Genomic DNA, 22,869 nt, shown 5'->3' on the forward strand with positions numbered 1-22,869 from the left:
TCGGCTACGTTAGTCGGTTCATGCAGCGAACGACGACGGAGCACCAGCAGGCTGTGAAGAGGATCATCCGCTACGTTGCGGGGACTCTCGACCACGGCCTCTACTACCCGAGGTGCCCTGGGGCGGCACACTTCGTCGGGTACAGCGACAGCAACCACGCCGGCGACATCGACACCAGCAAGAGCACGAGCGGGATCCTCTTCTTCCTCGGCAAGTGCCTCGTTAGCTGGCAGTCGGTCAAGCAGCAGGTGGTGGCCCTGTCCAGCTGCGAGGCCGAGTACATAGCGGCCTCCACCGCTTCGACTCAGGCGCTCTGGCTCGCTCGATTGCTTGGTGATCTCCTCGGCAAAGACACTAGAGCGGTGGAGCTTAGGGTGGACAGCAAGTCCGCTCTGGCCCTGGCAAAGAACCCCGTGTTCCACGAACGCAGCAAGCACATCCGGGTGAGGTACCACTTCATCCGAGGCTGTTTGGAGGAAGGGAGCATCAAGGCGAGCTACATCAACACCAAGGACCAGCTTGCGGACCTGCTCACCAAGCCCCTTGGGAGGATCAAATTCCTTGAGCTTTGCTCCAGGACCGGGATGGTTCAACTCTCCCACAAGACGACGCACAAGACTTAGGGGGAGAATGATGGATAAGTCTCATGTGTGGCTGATCTTTGTGGGGCTATGATGCTCACATGGTCATGGTCCTTGTGGCTGTTTTTCTGTTTTTACGACAGCATCTTAGACTAGAGGACAACATCTTAGACTAGAGGACAGCATCTTAGCTAGGACAGCATATTAGCATCTTAGACTAGCATCTTGGCATATGCTTGGCTGGCTAGCAGCCTATAAATATGTAACCCCAACCCCTCAGGTTGGTATGGCATTTGTGTGAGCTTGTGTGAGAAATAGACAAGAAAATTGCCCCAACTCCTAGTGTCATCCTCTCTCGATGAGAGTAAGAATTCTCCTACTACCAAGAGTAAGAATTCAGCGACTAATAGCGCGAGCGCGGGCGGCGCAGTGGGCAGCCGCGCACGTCCACGAGCGTGGCGGTAGCCCAGACAGGCGCGGACGCGCCGGCGGCGCTCCTGGAGGAGGCGCGCACGGCGGTGGCGCTCCTGGGGCAGCCGCGCACGCCCACGAGCGCGGCGGCAGCCCAGACAGGTGCGGACGCGCCGGTGGCGCTGCTGGAGGAGGCGAGCACGGCGCGGCGCTCCTGGAGGAGGCGCGCACGGCGGCGGCGCTCCTGGAGGAGGCGCGCACGGCAACGGTGGCGGACGGGTCGATGGAGAGCGCAGCCTTCACAGGCAGCGTGGCTCTCTCTCCCTGGATCGGTACCGACGGGTCGATGGAGAGCGCGGCCTTCACAGGCAGCGTGGCTCTCTCCCCGGATCGGTACCGTGGTTACCACGGGCTCCAGGCTGTTGTCAGGGACGTCGGTCCCGGCGGTGGGTGGCCTACCCTCACCAAGACCAACTACGTCGAGTGGGCTGTGGTGATGTGGGTAAAGCTCCAGGTGCGGCCCATGTGGGAGGCAGTCCGGTACGGCGACATCGACTATGACCTAGATCGACGGGCGCTGGATGCTCTCATCGCTGCAGTCCCGCCCGAGATGCAGTTCTCGCTTACCAGCAAGCGGACTGCCAAGGAGGCTTAGGACGCCATCGCTGCGGCACGCATCGGCAGCGACCGCGCCCGCAAGTCCACACTGCAGGCACTTCGCAAGGAGTGGGAGAACCTGGCCTTCAAGCCAGGTGAGGACATTGATGACTTTGCTCTCCGTCTCAACACTCTGTTGCAGAAGATGGTGTAGTTCGCCGACGACACTTACGGCGAGGAGAGAGCTGTCGAAAAGCTCTTTCGCTGCGTCCCCGAGAAGTACAAGTAGATGGCTCGCTCGATCGAGTCTCTGCTGGATCTCTCCACGATGTCGATCGAGGAGGCGATAGGTCGCCTCAAGGTCGTCGACAGCGATGAGCCACAGTCCCTCTCGGGGCCCATCACCACTGACGGGAAGCTCCTTCTCACTCGGGAGCAGTGGCTTGCCAGCCAAGGTGACCGGAGGAAGGGGGAGCCTTCTTCCGCGACAGGCGGCCACAAGCGTGGCAAGCCGCGCAAGGCGCGCAGAAACGCCCAGGTCGGGGCGCGAGGACGTGCCGAGGGTGATGCCCGCGGAGGCGCCCAGGGCGGCGCCGCCGGCAGGCATAAGCCGGCACGAGACGACACCTGCCGCAACTACGACCAGCTTGGCCATTGGGCCAAGGACTGTCGATAGCCACGACGCGGCCAGGCCCACTTCGCACAGGCGGAGGAGCCGGCTCTGCTCATGGCACATGCCAGCATCGAGCTACCTCCAGCGGCTCTCCTCCACCTTGACGAGCCAAAAGCACACGCCCTCCTCGGCGACAGCTCCGGCAACGACAAGACTGACGGGTGGTGCCTCGACACCGGCACCACCCATCACATGACCGGTCAACGGGAGTTCTTCACCGAGCTTGACTCTAGCGTCCGAGGCTCCATCAAGTTTGGGGATGCCTCTGGCGTGGAGATCAAGGGCGTCGGCTCCATCATCTTCACCGCCGTGTCTGGTGAGCACAGGCTGCTCACCGGAGTCTACTACATCCCCGCGTTGAGGAACTCCATCATCAGCTTGGGACAGCTGGATGAGAACGGTTCGCGCGTGGTGGTTGGGGACGGAGTCATGAGGATTTGGGATCGTCGTCGTCGCCTTCTTGCCAGGGTATCCAGAAGCGCAAATCGACTCTACGTCCTTAACGTGCAGGTGGCACAACCCCTCTGTCTCGCTGCCCGTCGGGACGACGAGGCGTGGCAGTGGCACGAGCGTTTCGGGCACCTTCACTTCGAGGCCCTGAAGCGGCTCAGTGCCATGGAGATGGTGCGAGGCCTGCCGTGTCTCGACCATGTGGAGCAGCTCTGCGACGTCTGCGTGTTGATGAAGCAGGGGCGACTCCCCTTTCCCCAGCGGGCGAGCTTTCGAGCCAAGGAGAGGCTCGAGCTCGTGCACGGGGACTTGTGTGGCCCGATGACACCGGCCACACCGGGAGGACGACGCTACTTCCTGCTGCTCGTCGACGACTTCTCCCGCTACATGTGGGTGATGGTCCTCGGCAGCAAGGGAGAGGCTGCGGATGCCATCAGGCGCGCGCAGGCTGCTGTGGAGGCGGAGTGCGGCCGCAAGCTGCGCGTGCTGTGCACCGACAACGGCGGCGAATTCACGGCGGCTGAATTCACGTCGTACTGTGCTGATGAGGGCATTCAGCGCCACTACTCCGCGCCGTACAGCTCGCAGCAGAACGGCGTCGTCGAGCGGCGCAACCAGACGGTTGTGGGGATGGCTCGGGCCCTTCTCAAGCAGAGGGGGATGCCGGCTGTCTTCTGGGGAGAGGCGGTGGTGTCGACCGTCGACATCCTCAACCGCTCGCCTACCAAGGCGCTCGACGGCAGGACGCCGTATGAGGCTTGGCATGGGCGCAAGCCAGCGGTCTCCCACTTGCGGGTCTTCGGCTGCCTCGCGTTCGCCAAGGAGCTTAGCCACATCAGCAAGCTCGACGACAGGAGCACTCCGGGAGTGTTCATCGGCTACGCGGAGGGCTCGAAGGCCTACCGCATCCTCGACCCGAAGACACAGCGTGTGCGCACGGCGCGCGACGTTGTGTTCGACGAAGGGCGAGGATGGGCGTGGGACAAGGCGGTGGACGATGGCTCGGCTCCGACGTACGACGACTTCACTGTCGAGTACGTCCACTTCGAGGGAGCTGGGGGAGTAGGCAGCTCTTCTTCGGCGAGCGCGTCTACCCCAGTCCCCGAGCCTCCACCGACCCCGGCGCCTGCTACTCCGACAGCACCACGCTCTCCAGCCAGGACCTCGGCTGCGATGAGTTCTTCGCCGGCTCCACCACAGCCGGCAACGCCACGCACTCCAGCATCGACAGGCACCTCTCCGGGCACGTCTACTCCAGCTCGTGTCGAGCACAGCCCGGTTGAGCTTGCTACTCCGCTCTCTCACGACGAGGAGCGCATCGACGCGTACCACGACGCCGAGCCATTGCGGTACCGTACGATGGAGAACCTTCTCGGCGACCAGCCAGTGCCGGGACCGGTGCCTTACGACCTGGAGGCGCAGTTGCACCTTGCGTGTGACGACGGCGAGCCTCGGTCGTATGCAGAGGCCGAGAGACACGCGGCATGGCGCGCCGTGATGCAGTTGGAGATGGATGCGGTTGAGAAGAACCGCACCTGGGAGCTTGCTGACCTTCCTCGTGGTCACCGCGCGATCACCCTTAAGTGGGTGTACAAGCTGAAGAGGGATGAAGCCGACGCCATCGTCAAGCACAAAGCTCGCTTGGTGGCACGAGGTTTCGTGCAGCAGGAGGGGGTCGACTTCGACGACGCCTTTGCTCCCGTGACACGGATGGAGTCCGTGCGACTCCTCCTTGCGCTAGCTGCCCTGGAGGGCTGGCGTGTTCATCACATGGACATCAAGTCGGCGTTCCTTAACGGCGATTTGAAGGAGGAGGTCTACGTGCACCAGCCGCCGGGATTTGCGATCCCCGGCAAGGAGGGCAAGGTACTCCACCTGCGCAAGGCCCTCTATGGCTTGCGGCAGGCACCGAGGGCGTGGAATGCCAAGTTGGATTCCACGCTAAAGGGGATGGGCTTCGAGCAAAGCCCGCACGAGGCGGCCATCTACCGACGGGGCAATGGAGGAAATGCCCTGCTGGTGGGTGTCTACGTCGACGACTTGGTGATCACCGGCACCAAGGATGCGGAGGTGGCGGCATTCAAGGAAGAGATGAAGGCCACCTTCCAGATGAGTGACCTGGGGCCTCTCTCCTTCTACCTAGGAATCGAGGTGCACCAGGATGACTCCGGGATCACGCTTCGACAGACCGCCTACGCCAAGCGCGTCGTTGAGCTAGCTGGGCTCACCGACTGCAACCCAGCTCTCACTCCGATGGAGAGGCTGAAGCTGAGCTGCGACAGCACAACGGAGGTGGACGCTACGCAGTACCGGCGTCTTGTGGGGAGCCTTCGCTACCTCGCCCACACACGGCCGGACTTGGCATTCTCCGTCGACTACGTTAGTCGGTTCATGCAGCGACCGACAACGGAGCACCAGCAGGCTGTGAAGAGGATCATCCGCTACGTTGCGGGGACTCTCGACCACGGCCTCTACTACCCGAGGTGCCCTGGGGCGGCACACTTCGTCGGGTACAGCGACAGCGACCACGCCGGCGACATCGACACCAGCAAGAGCACGAGCGGGATCCTCTTCTTCCTCGGCAAGTGCCTCGTTAGCTGGCAGTCGGTCAAGCAGCAGGTGGTGGCCCTTTCCAGCTGCGAGGCCGAGTACATAGCGGCCTCCACCGCTTCGACTCAGGCGCTCTGGCTCGCTCGACTGCTTGGTGATCTCCTCGGTAGAGACACTAGAGCGGTGGAGCTCAGGGTGGACAGCAAGCCACTCTGGCCCTGGCAAAGAACCCCGTGTTCCACGAACGCAGCAAGCACATCCGGGTGAGGTACCACTTCATCCGAGGCTGTTTGGAGGAAGGGAGCATCAAGGCGAGCTACATCAACACCAAGGACCAGCTTGCAGACCTGCTCATCAAGCCCCTTGGGAGGATCAAGTTCCTTGAGCTCTGCTCTAGGACCGGGATGGTTCAACTCTCCCACAAAACGACGCACAAGACATAGGGGGAGAAAGATGGATAAGTCTCATGTGTGGCTGGTCTTTGTGGGGCTGTGCTGCTCACATGGTCCTTATGGCTGTTTTTCTGTGGCTGTTTTTTTTTTGTTTTTAGGACAGCATCTTAGACTAGAGGACAGCATATTTGCATCTTAGACTAGCAGCCTATAAATATGTAACCCCAACCCCTCAGGTTGGTATGACATTTGTGTGAGCTTGTGTGAGAAATAGACAAGAAAATTGCCCCAACTCCTAGTGTCATCCTCTCTCGATGAGAGTAAGAATTCTCCTACTAACAAGAATGAGAATTCAGCGACTAACACTCTCCAGCCAGGACCTCGGCTGCGATGAGTTCTTCGCCGGCTCCACCAGAGCTGGCAACGCCACGCACTCCAGCACCGACAGGCACCACTCCGGGCACGTCTACTCCACCACCAGCTCGTGTCGAGCACGGCCCGGTTGAGCTCGCTACTCCGCTCTCTCACGACGAGGAGCGCATCGACACGTACCACAATGGCGAGCCGTTGCGGTACCGTACGATGGAGAACCTTCTCGGCGACCAGACGGTGCCGGGACCGGTGCCTCACGACCTGGAGGCGCAGTTGCACCTTGCGTGTGACGACGGCGAGCCTCGGTCGTTTGCAGAGGCCGAGAGACACGCGGCATGGCGCGCCACGATGCAGTTGGAGATGGATGCGGTTGAGAAGAACCGCACCTGGGAGTTTGCTGACCTTCCTCGTGGTCACCGCGCGATCACCCTTAAGTGGGTGTACAAGCTGAAGAAGGATGAAGCCGGTGCCATCGTCAAGCACAAGGCTCGCTTGGTGGCATGAGGTTTCGTGCAGCAGGAGGGGGTCGACTTCGACGAAGCCTTTGCTCCCGTGGCACGGATGGAGTCCGTGCGACTCCTTGCGCTAGCTGCCCTGGAGGGCAGGCGTGTTCATCACATGGACGTCAAGTCGGCGTTCCTTAACGGCGACTTGAAAGACGAGGTCTACGTGCACCAGCCGCCGGGATTTGCGATCCCCGGCAAGGAGGGCAAGGTACTCCGCCTGCGCAAGGCCCTCTATGGCTTGCGGCAGGCACCGAGGGCGTGGAATGCCAAGTTGGATTCCACGCCAAAGGGGATGGGCTTCGAGCAAAGCCCGCACGAGGCGGCCATCTACCGACGGGGCAATGGAGGAAATGCCCTGCTGGTAGGTGTCTACGTCGACGACTTGGTGATCACTGGCACCAAGGATGCGGAGGTGGCGGCATTCAAGAGATGAAGGCCACCTTCCAGATGAGTAACCTGGGGCCTCTCTCCTTCTACCTGGGAATCGAGGTGCACCAGGATGACTCCGGGATCACGCTTCGACAGACCGCCTACGCCAAGCGCGTCGTTGAGCTAGCTGGGCTCACCGACTGCAACCCAGCTCTCACTCCGATGGAGGAGAGGCTGAAGCTGAGACGCGACAGCACGACGGAGGAGGTGGACGCTACACAGTACCGGCGTCTTGTGGGAGCCTTCGCTACCTCGCCCACACACGGCCGGACTTGGCATTCTCCGTCGGCTACGTTAGTCGGTTCATGCAACGACCGACGACGGAGCACCAGCAGGCTGTGAAGAGGATCATCCGCTACGTTCCGGGGACTCGACCACGGCCTCTACTACCCGAGGTGCCCTGGGGCGGCACACTTCGTCGGGTACAGCGACAGCGACCACATCGGCGACATCGACACCAGCAAGAGCACGAGCGGGATCCTCTTCTTCCTCGGCAAGTGCCTCGTTAGCTGGCAGTCGGTCAAGCAGCAGGTGGTGGCCCTGTCCAGCTGCGAGGCCGAGTACATAGCGGCCTCCACCACTTCGACTCAAGCGCTCTGGCTCGCTCGACTGCTTGGTAATCTCCTCGGCGGAGACACTAGAGCGGTGGAGCTCAGGGTGGACAGCAAGTCTGCTCTGGCCCTGGCAAAGAACCCCGTGTTCCACGAACGCAGCAAGCACATCCGGGTGAGGTACCACTTCATCCGAGGCTGTTTGGAGGAAGGGAGCATCAAGGCGAGATACATCAACACCAAGGACCAGCTTGCAGACCTGCTCACCAAGCTCCTTGGGAGGATCAAGTTCCTTGAGCTCTGCTCCAGGACCGGGATGGTTCAACTCTCCCACAAGACGACGCACAAGACTTAGGGGGAGAATGATGGATAAGTCTCATGTGTGGCTGGTCTTTGTGGGGCTGTGCTGCTTACATGGTCCTTATGGTTGTTTTTCTGTTTTTAGGACAGCATCTTAGACTAGAGGACAGCATATTAGCATCTTAGACTAGCATCTTAGACTAGCATCTTGGCATATGCTTGGCTGGCTAGCAGCCTATAAATATGTAACCCCAACCCCTCAGGTTGGTATGGCATTTGTGTGAGCTTGTGTGAAAAATAGACAAGAAAATTGCCCTAACTCCTAGTGTCATCCTCTCTCGATGAGAGTAAGAATTCTCCTACTACCAAGAGTGAGAATTCAGCGACTAACACTCTCCAGCAAGGACCTCGGCTGCGATGAGTTCTTCGCCGGCTCCACCACAGCCGGCAACGCCACGCACTCCAACACCGACAGGCACCACTCCGGGCACGTCTACTCCACCACCAGCTCGTGTCGAGCACGGCCCAGTTGAGCTCGCTACTCCGCTCTCTCACGACGAGGAGCGCGTCGACGCGTACCACAACGGCGAGCCGTTGCGGTACCGTACGATGGAGAACCTTCTCGGCGACCAGACGGTGCTGGGACCGGTGCCTCACGACCTGGAGGCACAGTTGCACCTTGCGTGTGACGACGGCGAGCCTCGGTCGTTTGCAGAGGCCGAGAGACACGCGGCATGGCGCGCCGCGATGCAATTGGAGATAGATGCGGTTGAGAAGAACAGCACCTGGGAGCTTGCTGACCTTCCTCGTGGTCAACGCGCGATCACCCTTAAGTGGGTGTTCAAGCTGAAGAAGGATGAAGCCGGTGCCATCGTCAAGCACAAGGCTCACTTGGTGGCACGAGGTTTCGTGCAGCAGGAGGGGGTCGACTTCAACGACGCCATTGCTCCCGTGGCACGGATGGAGTCCGTGCGACTCCGCCTTGCGCTAGCTGTCCAGGAGGGCTGGCGTGTTCATCACATGGACGTCAAGTCGGCGTTCCTTAATGGCGACTTAAAGGAGGAGGTCTACGTGCACCAGCCGCCAGGATTTGCGATCCCCGGCAAGGAGGGCAAGGTGCTCCGCCTGCGCAAGGCCCTCTATGGCTTACGGCAGGCACCGAGGGCGTGGAATGACAAGTTGGATTCCACGCTAAAGGGGATGGGCTTCGAGCAAAGCCCGCACGAGGCGGCCATCTACCCACAGGGCAGTGGAGGTAATGCTCTGCTGGTGGGTGTCTACGTCGACGACTTGGTGATCACCGGCACCAAGGATGCGAAGATGGCGGCATTCAAGGAAGAGATGAAGGCCACCTTCTAGATGAGTGACATGGGGCCTCTCTCCTTCTACCTGGGAATCGAGGTGCACCAGGATGACTCCAGGATCATGCTTCGACAGACCGCCTACGCCAAGCGCGTCGTTGAGCTAGCTGGGCTCACCGACTGCAACCCAGCTCTCACTCCGATGGAGGAGAGGCTAAACTAAGCCGCGACAGCACGACGGAGGTGGACGCTACGCAGTACCGGCGTCTTGTGGGGACCTTCGCTACCTCGCCCACACACGGCCGGATCTGGCATTCTCCGTCGGCTACGTTAGTCGGTTCATGCAGCGACCGACAACGGAGCACCAGCAGGCTGTGAAGAGGATCATCCGCTACATTGCGGGGACTCTCGACCACGGCCTCTACTACCCTAGGTGCCCTGGGGCGACACACTTCGTCGGGTACAGCGACAGCGACCACGCCGGCGACATCGACACTAGCAAGAGCACGAGCGGGATCCTCTTCTTCCTCGGCAAGTGCCTCGTTAGCTGGCAGTCGGTCAAGCAGCAGGTGGTGGCCCTGTCCAGCTGCGAGGCCGAGTACATAGCGGCCTCCACCGCTTCGACTCAGGCGCTCTGGCTCGCTCGACTGCTTGGTGATCTCCTCGGCAGAGACACTAGAGCGGTGGAGCTCAGGGTGGACAGCAAGTCCGCTCTGGCCCTGGCAAAGAACCCCGTCTTCCATGAACGTAGCAAGCACATCCGGGTGAGGTACCACTTCATCCGAGGCTGTCTTGAGGAAGGGAGCATCAAGGCGAGCTACATCAACACTAAGGACCAGCTTGTGGACCTGCTCACCAAGCCCCTTAGGAGGATCAAGTTCCTTGAGCTCTGCTCCAGAACCGGGATGGTTCAACTTTCCCACAAGACGACGCACAAGACTTAGGGGGAGAGGGGAAGACCTAGGGGGTTGGTGAAAAGTTGAAAAGTCTTGTGTCCAGCAGACTACCTCAACAGTCTGAACTTTGGCTTGGAGAAGCTGCGCTCCTTGCAAGCCAACTTGGGCAGCTTACTGGTTGAACATGGGTATGGATGAAGATATGATAATCTTCTTGGTTGAAAACAAGGATAAATGGGAGGCTGATCCACCAGTCAAATTACTGAAACTTATGGAGCAGGGTTGAACTGACTTGAAGAAGTTGTTTGTTGAAGAAAAGGAGCTTTCGTTCAGTGCTTGAATGTTGAGATGTAATAGCTTTTAGGTGTGGTTGCCTTTGGTGTTCTGGACTGTCTTTTTGGTGCTACAGTGTGTGTTTGTAACATTAAGACAGTTTGTTCAATTGTGCTGTTTTAGCATGGGCTAATTAATTGCTCTTTTTGATAGGGTCGACATGCCACCTTTTCCTTCCTCACCTTGGGTTCAACCAGTGTTATAGAAAGCACTGTTAATAGAATAGCAGCTATAGGATGAGCAGAAGTAGAGTAGCTGGAGTCTAGGACACTGTTGTTTTGAAGCAAACCGGCTTAATAAAGTCCCAACGAAGTACGACGGGCTTATTAAGGACATGTACAACAATGTTGTGACTAGTGTTCGAACAAGTGATGGAGACACGGATGACTTCCCGATTAGGATAGGACTACATCAAGGGTTAGCTTTAAGCCCTTATCTGTTTGCCTTAGTGATGGATGAGGTCACAAGGGACATACAAGGGGACATCCCTTGGTGTATGCTTTTCGTGGACGATGTAGTGCTAGTTGATGAAAGTCGGACAGGAGTGAATCAGAAACTGGAGTTATGGCAGGAGACTTTGGAGTTCAAAGGTTTTAGACTCAGTAGAACTAAAACTGAGTATATGAGATCTGACTTCGGCACTGCTACTCGGGAGGAGGAAGATATTAGTTTGGAAGGTCAAGTAGTGCCTAGGAAGGATACCTTTCGATATTTAGGATCAATGCTACAGAGAGACGGGGATATTGATGAAGATGTTAGCCATAGAATCAAAGCAGGGTGGATGAAGTGGTGCCAAGCATCTGGTGTCCTATGTGACAAAAGGGTACCACAGAAGCTAAAAGGTAAGTTTTATAGGACGACGATTAGACCTGCTATGTTGTATGGTGCAGAATGTTGGCCTACGAAAAGACGACATGTTCAACAGATAAGTGTCGCGGAAATGCGTATGTTGCGTTGGATTTGCGGTCATACAAGAAGGGATCGAGTTCGGAACGATGATATACGTGATAGATTAGGGGTAGCACCAATTGAAGAAAAGCTTGTCCAACACCGGTTGAGATGGTTTGGACATGTCCAACGGAGACATTCAGAGGCACCAGTGCGTAGTGGAATCCTAAGCCAGGGTAGTAACGTGAAGAGAGGCAGAGGAAGACTGAAGTTGACTTGGGTAGAGGCAATAAAATGAGACTTAAAAGGATGGAATATACCCAAAGACTTAGCCTTAGATAGGAGTGCTTGGAAAACAGCTATTCACGTGCCTGAACCTTGATTGCGTCTGCTAGGTTTCAACTCTAGCCTACCCCAACTTGTTTGGGACTTAAAGGCTTTGTTGTTGTTGTTGTTATTGTAGTTGTATAGCAAAAGCAATGTATTTCTAGACATAGTGTATATCTAAATGCATAGCAAAAGCTATGTATCTAGAAAAGTTAAAACGTCTTATAATTTGGAACGGAGGGAGTAGATAGCATATGCATACATATATATACATACATATAATCATGTTTGTACATTGCTACTGCTGCTGAGCTGACTAACCTGCTACTAACCAGTATAGGACCAAATTGCTGCAGTCTGTTGAATACAGCTGCTACTGACCTGATCAGCAGCAGGACAAAACAAAATTGGCTGGTAGTACGCTGCAGACATGAAACTTACTAGCTAAGGAAGGTCTGCCGACCTCCATATACCAACCTATGCTAAATACTATCTCGTCAAGTAAAAGACACAAAGGATTATATCTAACGAGCACTAGGAGCTAGGCAGGCAGTGGACTGCTGCCTATCTCCTAATCACAGCATAGGCAGCTGTTTTGTTTTGTTTTTACGGTGTGGGAGAGAGACAGAGAGCTGTTTTCTGAATTAGTGGTTTCAACATTTCTTACTTTTTTCCTGTGCTAAGGAACACAGATGCAAGTATGAAGAAGGAATTACCACATTTCAAAAAAGAAGAGAAGGAATTACCAAAAGTATTCATTCAAGTCGTCGTAGTTTCTCCACATTGAGTGGCTCACTGTACCATGTTTGCTCCTTGCAGCTTCCTTTTGCATCAGTTGAAAATTCAAGCAAAGAACATTATAAACGATAAGAGAATTTAGCTCTATTTTTTTCGAACGAGAATTCAGCTCTATAGTATTATCATTTAAAAATAACACTGAGAAGTTGTCACTTTAATAGCATTGAGAGTCTGCACAGAATGTTATAAAACTAAACAGTGCCGGCTTTTTATGATATCAAAGTGAACCAAAACATTTAGTGTTTTTTTTTTCCAAAATCTGTGTTATTTTGATGCTATAAAACATTAAAAACCCTGACAGTTAATAAACAACGGCAAAGTTCAAACTCAACCCATGAGGATGTAGTCATACGTACAAGTGAGTTGTAGCTGTACACAAAAATTACATTTAACAAAAACATATGAGAAAATACCTGCTGCATAACACTATAGATGGGTTCAATTACTAACTGCAGAAATGCATCGTCACTCCCCTCTCGCTGGAATGGTGGCTCAAATGGTCCTTCCCTTCTATCAGATATTATGTCATGTAAATCTCTTGCCATCTACATTGTGAATCCAGGGCAAAAAAGATTATTAATGAGTTAGCACATGTTTAGACATGAACAATGGCATTGGCCCCTAGGTCATTTATGAGGAAAAGAATGTTATTGCCATTCCATTTTTTAAGGTTTAAAGATGAGTGTTTCAAGAAAAAAATTAAAAAGGTCATACAAAGATGCTCTTGCATTAACTTCATGGTACTAGATTACACTAGACAGTATGCCTGCAACTTCTTTTGTATACGTCACTCTTACATATTTTCTTGAAGTTTATGCTAATTTGTATTGTTAAGCTAAGTATATTATTAGTTGTAAATAGCTAACATGGCCCAAGTCACTATGTATATATACATCAGTTTGAGAGGTTGATGTCTCTCTCAAAGTTTAACATGGCATCAGGGCTACGGTTCTTCTAGATCCATATTCTCTCTAGCTAAAGCTGTGTATCTAGCCCATATCACTATGTATGTATATTACTCTATAACTCTACTGAATCATGGTTTTTTAGGCATCGCCTAGGCGTTGAGGCGTACCCCAGGCGCCACAGGAAGCCAGAGGGTTTTAGTTACACCATATTGCCTAGGCGTTGCCTAGAAGGCGCCTAGGCATCCAGGCGTAACAGGACGCTGCAACGCCTCAAAAACTCTCTCCTGAAGTTTAACAGTATTCAATTCACACACATAGTGTCTTGTTATATTGATAGACTTAATGTTCTCTAGATGCTTACATGCTGCCTAAAGACATCAATACCGTTTTGCATCAGGTGGTAAATTATTGTCTGGATTGGTCCCTTGTTGACATGTATCTGTGTTGTGGACTCCTTCATTGGGCAGCAGTATAATAGGAAGAAGAAGAAAGGTTCGGCTGCCTCTAGTGGCTAGGATTAGTCCGAGCTAGCTAAGATTAGAATATGCAGGAATAATAGGAGTCCAAGCGCTAGCTAGAACATGCAGGAATAATAAGAGTACCTCAGCCGCTCATGTGGGTATTATAACCACTTGTGCAGCTGGGCATTAGGATCAAGCAGAAGAAGAGTTGTCATGTTCAGAGCTCTTCTGCTGCTGCCATTGCTAGGATCAACTACTGTAGTCTCCCCTCCAGTTCATCAATCAAGTGCCCAATTCTCTGGCCATATCATCTGGTATCAGAGCCCTCTCGATCCTCTCGCCTGCCATGGGTGACCATCTCAAGTCCACTCTGGACGCTATCCTCGCCAAGCTCTCCTCCGTCAAGAACGAGATGACGACGATCAAGGGCGAACAGTCGGACCACTTCTCCTCCGACGGCTCCCACAGCGGCAAGGACACTGGCCACGGCGCTCCTCCACCTCCGTCTCCACGCGAGCACGGCAAGCACAAACTCTGGTTTCCGCGCTACGACGGCAGTGCCGATCCAGTGACCTGGCTCCACAAGGGAGCAGTTCTTCCGTGCCGATCGAACGGCGGATGACGAGCGGTTGTGGCTCGCCACCTTCTACATGGAAGGTGCTGCCCAGGACTGGTACTACCGCCTGGAGCAGAACCACAGCGCTCCCACGTGGCCAGACTTCGTTGACAAGGTGCAGCAGCCGTTCAGAACACCGGCATCATCGCCTCCTTCTCCACCAGCGACGGCTCAGTCTGCTATGCCAGCAGCCGCCACATCTCCCCCCCCCCCCCCCCCCCCCCCCCGGCAGCATCGCCAACAGCTTCACCTCCACTGACAATTGCGGCTACACCAACCACTTCCCCACCACCTCCACCAATGGCTGTCGCCGCACTGACAACGTCGCCACCGCCTCCACCATCAGCGCCATCCCCACCTATGATTACTCCTCCGGTCACCTTTGTGCCAGCCATGGTGAAGAAGAAGCACCAGGCAATTGCATGTGCAACGTTGATGTCCACACAACCAATGCAGATGCAGGCATCCTGCTTGGTCCTCACCGCCTCATCGGCAATGCCTGCAACACTTGGAGCCCTCGCAACGCCACCCGTAGTGATGACATCCGCACCGCCAAGACTGAAGCCGTCGGACAAGGTTGGCGGAATCCACAGACCTCCAGACCCCTTCACTCACCACCATGGATGTACGCGTTCTCCGCAACGTCGCTGCATCCAGGGGCTCCCAGGCTCACGTCCCAACCGATGGCGTCTCCGTGGTTGTGGCTGTCTCCACGTACCACCGACATGCTGCACTCCATCTCTGGCGAACTCTCTGTCCTCATTGTCTGCACCACCGAAGGTGTTCTCCCCAGTCTTGGGCACCACACCGCCACTGTCCTCTACATCAGCAGCCTTGCCAACAGCAACTCTGTCAATTGTGGCGACACCCACGACATCAGCGCCGTCTTTGCAGCTGGCGACACCCACGACATCAGTGCTGTCTTTGCGGCTGCTAGATGTGCCACCGTATCCGACATTGTCGCCATGTTCATTAGTTGTGGACATGCCTGCCTCATCAGCATTGGTTGCCTTTGTCGAACACATCCTGATGGCAGTGGCATCTCCTTCCCCTGCGACCACCATGGCACCACCAACGACACCAGCTGTAGCACCCCCACTGGCTGAATTGACTCCAGTGGCCCAATTTCAGACCTCATCTTCCATCATCGCCACGATTGTCTTCTTACAGCAAGGGTGCTTCATCACCTTCAGTATTGCTCAGCCCCAGTTCCGAGTAGGCCTACAGCTCGAGGACGAGCTGTTTCGAAAAGAGGGTAAGTGTTGTGGACTCCTTCATTGGGCAGCAGTATAATAGGAAGAAGAAGAAAGGTTCAGCTGCCTCTAGTGGCTAGGATTAGTCCAAGCCAGCTAAGATTAGAACATGCAGGAATAATAGGAGTGTCATGTACGGGCGGGCCTATACCAGGCGCAGGCGCGCCCGCGATGTCCGCCGCGCGGCTGAGCGTGCGGGATCGGCCCTGAGTGGCTAAGTTTAGGAAGTTAGATCAGCGGTTGCTAATCCCTAATATTAGGGAGTGCCTTCCAAATTCGGTTAGCCCTTGGCTATTTATACTTGTAATCTGGAGACAAATAAATCAGTCAAGAAATTATCTTAACCTTCCTCTTCCCTGTTAAGCCTGCGGTAGAGGGGAATAACCTCATCGGAGAAGACGGCCGACGGCTACGAGCTACGTAGCCGCGGTCCGGCCAGCCAAGGGTTTGGCGCCCTTAACAACCTGGTATCACGGTCACGTCGATCCTCGCCTTCCCGCTCCGCTCAATCCTCCACAGCAGCCGCCCACCATGACAGCCCCCCACCATCGCCCCAATCGGCCGCTGGTTCCGCCGCGCCGCCGCTAGCCATGAGTGAGCCAACCATCGCCGATGTGCTGGAGTCCCTGAAGTCCCTAACCGCCGAGCTGACTGCCATGAAGGTAGACGTGGCGGCTCTGAAGGACAAATCCGCCTCATCGTCAGACAGCGGCATCGGCCGCCGCCCGGAAGATCCGCGCGACCTTGATCGCCCCCCCAGGTTCCAAAAATTGGACTTCCCGCGCTACGACGGCAAGTCCGATCCGATGCTCTTCATCAACAAATGCGAATCGTACTTCCGTCAGCAGCGCACCATGGCCGAGGAACGCGTGTGGATGGCCTCTTACCATCTGGAGGACGTCGCGCAGCTCTGGTACGTCCAGCTCCAGGAAGACGAAGGCACGCCGACATGGGGGCACTTCAAGGACCTCCTCAATCTGCGGTTTGGGCCTCCCCTCCGAGCGGCGCCCCTGTTCGAGTTGGCCGAATGCCGGCGGACCGGAATCGTGGAGGAATACTCCAATCGGTTCCAGGCCCTCCTGCCGCGTGCCGGCCACCTGGAAGAGGCGCAGCGGGTCCAACTCTTCACTGGCGGCCTCCTGCCGCCCCTCAGCCACGCCGTCCGCATCCACAATCCGGCCACGCTCGGGGCTGCCATGAGCCTCGCGCGCCAGGTGGAGTTGATGGAGGCCGATCGGCCGGCGCCGCCCCCGCCTCGGGCGCCCGCGCGGGGTCTCCTCCCAGCGCCCGCACCCCGGGCCGCCTTGCCACCGCCCCCGCAGCCGCTGGCACTCCCTGCGCCCCCGGGGGTCGCCCAGCAGGGCCGCGGCGAGGGCAACCAGCGCCGCCTCACACCGGAGGAGATGGCGGAACGGCGTCGTCTGGGCCTCTGTTTTAATTGCAACGAGAAATATTCCCGTGGCCACAATCACTTTTGCAGGCGCATCTTCTTCTTGGAGGGGGTGGAGATCGACGACGGCACGGACGTCGCCGGCGAGACTGCGCCTGAGGCCGAGGCGCCCTGCTTTTCCCTTCAGGCAGTGGCAGGGGTTCCCGTGGCAGGCACTATGCAGATCGCCGTGGTTCTGGGTGCCGCGTCCCTCGTCGCCCTCCTGGACTCCGGCAGTACGCACAACTTCATCTCCGAAGCGGCGGCGAGACGCTCCAGACTGCCCCTCCGCCAACGACCCCGTCTCACCGCCTTGGTCGCCAATGGCGAGCGGGTCACCTGTGCAGGCGTCATCCGCGACGCGCCCCTGCTCATCGACGGTGCGGCGTTTCCGGCCGACCTCTACGTCATGCCGCTGGCCGGGTACGACGTCGTCCTCGGTACCCGGTGGCTCGGCGCGTTGGGCCCCATCGTTTGGGACCTCGGCAACCGGCGCATGACTTTCCAGCATCAGGGACGTCCTGTCTCCTGGACCGGCATCGGCAGCCCTTCAGTGCCGACCTTGGGCGTCACCACAGCGCCGGACTCCCTCCTCGAGGCGCTGCTGCTCTCGTTTGGGGGGCTCTTCGCGGACCCCGTCGGTCTACCCCCCAAACGCGCGCACGACCACCGCATCACGCTCAAGCCCGATGCCCAGCCGGTGGCCGTCCGCCCCTACCGGTACCCCGCTGCGCACAAAGACGAGTTGGAGCGGCAGTGTGCCGCTATGATCGAGCAGGGGATCGTCCGCCGCAGCGAGTCGCCGTTCTCGTCGCCCGTCCTCCTCGTCAAGAAGCCCGATGGTTCGTGGCGCTTCTGCGTCGACTACCGGGCGCTCAACGCGCTCACCGTCAAGGACGCCTTTCCGATTCCGGTGGTCGACGAGCTCCATGGTGCCAAGTTCTTCACCAAGCTGGACCTCCGGTCCGGGTATCACCAGGTGCGCATGCGCCCGGAGGACGTCCACAAGACGGCGTTCCGCACCCACGACGGCCTGTACGAGTTCTTGGTGATGGCGTTCGGGCTGTGCAACGCCCCGGCGACATTCCAAGCACTAATGAACGACGTCCTCAGGCCGTTCCTGCGCCGCTTCGTCTTGGTATTTTTTGACGATATTTTGATTTACAGCACCACGTGGGCTGATCATCTTCGACATCTCCGGGCCGTGCTGGAAGAGCTTCGCCGTCATCAGCTGTTCGTCAAGCGCACCAAGTGTTCCTTTGGTGCCTCCTCCGTCTCCTACCTCGGCCATGTCATCTCCGCGGCAGGCGTGGCCATGGACCCGGCCAAGGTGCAGGCCGTCCATGAGTGGCCGGTCCCCCGCTCACCCAGGGCGGTGCGCGGTTTTCTCGGCCTCGCTGGGTACTACCGCAAGTTCGTACACCATTACGGGACGGTCGCGGCTCCGCTGACGGCTCTTCTCAAGGAGGGCTTCACCTGGGACGACGCGGCGGCCGCGGCATTCTCAGCACTCAAGGCCGCCGTCACGTCCGCCCCCGTCCTCGCCATGCCCGACTTCGCCAAGCTGTTCACCGTCGAGTGCGACGCGTCCACGTTCGGCTTCGGCGCGGTCCTGGTCCAGGAGGGCCACCCGGTGGCTTTCTTCAGCCGGCCTGTGGCGCCTCGCCACCGCTCACTGGCCGCCTACGAGCGCGAACTTATCGGTCTCGTTCAGGCCGTGCGGCACTGGCGCCCGTACCTGTGGGGGCGGCGCTTCATCGTCAAGACCGACCACTACAGCCTCAAATACCTCCTCGACCAGCGCCTCGCCACGATCCCTCAGCACCACTGGGTCGGCAAACTTCTGGGCTTCGACTTCTCGGTGGAGTACCGGTCGGGCGCCACCAACGTCGTCGCCGACGCCCTCTCTCGCCGTGATAATGACGAAGGCGAGGTGCTGGCCATTTCGGCGCCCCGCTTCGACTTCATCGAGCGCCTACGCCACGCTCAGGCCACGGACCCCGCCCTGGTCGCCATCCACGAGGACGTTCGGGCGGCCACCTGCGCGGCTCCCTGGACGCTGGTGGACGGCATGGTCGCCTTCGACGGCCGCCTGTACATCCCCCCGGCGTCACCCTTACTTCAGGAGATCGTGGCCGCGGTCCACAACGACGGCCATGAGGGCATGCACCGCACCCTCCACCGGCTCCGGCGGGATTTTCATTTTCCCAACATGCGTCGTTTGGTGCAGGACTTCGTGAAGGCGTGCGCCACCTGCCAGCAGTACAAGTCCGATCACCTCCGACCGGCCGGTCTACTTCAACCTTTGCCGGTACCGTCGGCGGTGTGGGCGGACATCGGCATCGATTTCATTGAGGCGCTGCCCAAGGTGCAGGGCAAGACGGTCATCCTCTCCGTCGTGGACCGTTTCAGCAAATATTGCCACTTCGTTCCGCTCGCGCACCCCTACACCGCGGAGGCCGTCGCCCAAGCTTTCTTCGCCGACATCGTTCGCCTCCATGGCGTACCGCAGTCCATCGTCTCGGACCGCGATCCGGTGTTCACTTCGGCGTTCTGGCAGGAGCTTATGCGGCTCACTGGGACGAAGCTGTACATGTCGTCTGCCTTTCACCCGCAGACGGACGGCCAGACTGAGGCCGCCAATCGGGTCATCGTCATGTACCTGCGCTGTTTCACCGGCGACCGCCCCCGACAGTGGCTCCGCTGGCTGCCCTGGGCCGAGTACACCTACAACACCGCCTACCAGTCATCTCTCCGCGACACGCCGTTTCGGGTGGTTTATGGCCGGGACCCACCGACCATCCGTTCTTATGAGCCCGGCGAGACTCGGGTCGCTGCGGTGGCTCAGGAGATGGAGGAGCGCTCTGCCTTCCTCGACGACGTCCGCTATCGCCTGGAACAGGCGCAGGCGGCCCAGAAACGCGTCTATGACCAGCACCACAGGCCGGTCTCCTTCCAGGTCGGTGACTGGGCGCTTCTTCGCCTTCGGTAGCGGGCAGCAGCGTCCCTCCCAAGCTCAGCTACGGGGAAGCTCAAGCCGCGGTACGTAGGGCCATACCAGGTCACAGAACTCATCAATGAGGTGGCTGTGCGGCTCCAGCTGCCTTCCGGTGCCCGCCTCCACGATGTGTTCCACGTCGGCGTCCTCAAGAAGTTCGTTGGCGCCCCGCCGGCCGCCCCACCGCTGCTACCACCACTCCTGCACGGCGCTGTGGTACCTGCCCCGGCCAAGGTGATCCGAGCAAGGCTGGCCCGGGACGTGCGCCAGGTGCTTGTGGAATGGCAGGGTGAGCCACCGGAGTCGGCTACATGGGAGGACCTGGAGGACTTCCGCGCCCGGTTCCCTTCCTTTCAGCTCGAGGACGAGCTGGATTTCGAGGCGGAGAGAGATGTCATGTACGGGCGGGCCTATACTAGGCGCAGGCGCACCCGCGATGTCCGCCGCGCGGCTGAGCGTGCGGGATCGGCCCTGAGTGGCTAAGTTTAGGAAGTTAGATCAGCGGTTGCTAATCCCTAATATTAGGGAGTGCCTTCCAAATTCGGTTAGCCCTTGGCTATTTATACTTGTAATCTGGAGACAAATAAATCAGTCAAGAAATTATCTTAACCTTCCTCTTCCATGTTAAGCCTGCGGTAGAGGGGAATAACCTCACCGGAGAAGACGGCCGACGGCTACGAGCTACGTAGCCGCGGTCTGGCCAGCCAAGGGTTTGGCGCCCTTGACAAGGAGTCCAAGCGCTAGCTAGAACATGCAGGAATAATAGGAGTACCTCAGCCACTCATGTGGGTATTATAACCACTAGTGCAGCTGGGAATTAGGATCAAGCAGAAGAAGAGTTGTCATGTTCAGAGCCTCCCAGGGAGGGCGAACTAGCTCTTCTGCTGCTGCCATTGCTAGGATCAGCTACTCCAGTTCATCAATCAAGTGCCCAATTCTCTGGCCATATCAATCTGCCTTGGGGGGACACAAGAACAAACCATTATGCTTTGTGTCAATACTCTGACCCTTAGTAACAAAAATGCTTTCCCCTTTAACTTTCATAGATACTGAGAAAACCCATAAGCATACTCAGAAGTTAACTGTATTATCAGGACTATCCAGTGGCGGCATAACATTCATATATGGACAGTACAGCATCATGTCATCATATGCAGACCTTGCAATTCTGTCTATGATCTTCATAATATTGGTTTTACAAACGGGTTTGTAAAACCAATATTATGAAGATCGTAGACAGAGAGAGCATAAAAGCTGATAAAGCAACTTCATACGCCAGCACTGCATGTCACTATTATTTGAGATTTATGTATATCAAAGAAGGTTTACGTATGAGCTTGACACACACAAAAAAAGAACTGGACAAACTAAATTTTCAATGAGATATATCAAAGAAGAAACAGCTAATGACCTAAGGTCAAAACTCCACAAAATGAATGAACAAGCAAAGTATAATTATGTTGCAACTTACATGGTGGAAGATGTAGCAAAGACATTCAGGCATGAAGCGAACATTGGAAGCTTCACCCCATATCAGTAAATACAGTCCTATGTACAGAAGCTCTGGCTGTTGTGTGGAGGCATCGCTTGCAATTCTGTGATTTAAAGGTTCACATAGTAATTGAGGTACAGATTTTTTTTTTTAAAAAAAAAGATGCACATCAAACTGATGCATACTTACCTAATGTTTGACTCCAGATGCAAATATCGACACCAGGAGTTGTAATTATGGAAAATTTTATCCATCAAATATATCACCGTGCTACTATGTATCTGCAAAGGGTAAGTATATGCAAAAGAGCCCCTAAGAAGTTGAATTGATTCAATTAAACCAAAATAAGAAGTTTGAAATGACTTTTTACCATGTGAACATGTCTCTCACTATGGTGGGAAGTACCCTGTTGTCTCATGTCAATGTTTGCAAGGAGCAAAATCAAATGCTCCTTTTGATTCTCGACATTGCCTTTCTACAACAATAAAACAGAACATGACATTATGAATTTATTTTTCCCTAAATGCTTGTTACTCAAATGCACAGCACTGTAAAATCCATATGCATTTTTTCAAAAATGCACCTGCAAAGAAACTACGAACAAAATCTGAGATCGAACCCGATATCTGTTGCAGGTTGATATATGTAATTTCCATTTCCTTCTTAATATTTAGAAGATATAGAAAGACTTGAATTTCCAATCATACATGCAAGATTTGAATTCGATAAGGCAACACAGCACAGTCTAGAAAATGAAATCTCTTTGGTATTCATTTAGTTGGCACCTGAAATCCAAATGTTTGCCAAAGCCAATCAAGCAAATCCTGGACCACAGGTCTGTCCATTTCATCAGGCACTGTTTTTCCATCAAAGCTTTGTGTTAATTCAATCCTTGGCATTGGAAGGTCACCCATCTGACGAAGGAGCGCCACTGCTGCTTTGATCTGTATTTTGCAAAGCGTGTGAAATTCGTACTACATGTGGTACTTTTTAAAGCAATTAAAGCAAAGTAAATGAAACTTAAGGTATATGACCTCAGGAATTTCCATTATTTGTTGTCTTGGAACCGAAATATTAAGGGGTAGAATATTGTACTGTGAGAAGGATGCTTTCTCCTTTTCAACCCCTTTAGCGTACTTATCATACTGAAAAGCAAAAGGTCAAAATAATGTTATTGCATGATTTAGACAATGTGATTAAGATGAAATAGCATGTTGTACGGTGATGTATTAATTGGATACAAAACCTCATGTTTGCCAGGTGTAACAGTTTTCAGAACATCATATAGGACGGATGCAATCTGATAGTGTCTAGCCATCTCCTCCCTAAGTCACTCAACAAAAAGTAAGTTAATGTA

The 22,869-nt window shown here is 55.7% G+C and overlaps 1 protein-coding gene and 1 pseudogene across 2 annotated transcripts in view; both read right to left on the minus strand.

Moving 5' to 3' along the window:
• The window catches only part of LOC136456084 (callose synthase 7-like), a 55,759-nt gene that overhangs the window by 31,112 nt on the left and 1,778 nt on the right, over window positions 1–22,869 (minus strand). For both annotated transcript variants that reach the window (XM_066455845.1, XM_066455844.1), the window contains exons 4-11: window positions 22,759–22,837; window positions 22,547–22,657; window positions 22,298–22,456; window positions 21,883–21,987; window positions 21,702–21,793; window positions 21,492–21,615; window positions 12,769–12,900; window positions 12,304–12,380 (exon numbers count right to left, since the gene is read on the minus strand). In XM_066455845.1, the coding sequence (XP_066311942.1) occupies window positions 12,304–12,380; window positions 12,769–12,900; window positions 21,492–21,615; window positions 21,702–21,793; window positions 21,883–21,987; window positions 22,298–22,456; window positions 22,547–22,657; window positions 22,759–22,837 (879 nt within the window). The remainder of the gene's footprint in view (window positions 1–12,303; window positions 12,381–12,768; window positions 12,901–21,491; window positions 21,616–21,701; window positions 21,794–21,882; window positions 21,988–22,297; window positions 22,457–22,546; window positions 22,658–22,758; window positions 22,838–22,869) is intronic.
• Window positions 16,226–17,697, minus strand: LOC136457279 (uncharacterized; annotated as a pseudogene).

This window comes from Miscanthus floridulus, chromosome 6, assembly GCF_019320115.1.
Source record: "Miscanthus floridulus cultivar M001 chromosome 6, ASM1932011v1, whole genome shotgun sequence".
Classification (NCBI taxonomy): domain Eukaryota; kingdom Viridiplantae; phylum Streptophyta; class Magnoliopsida; order Poales; family Poaceae; genus Miscanthus; species Miscanthus floridulus.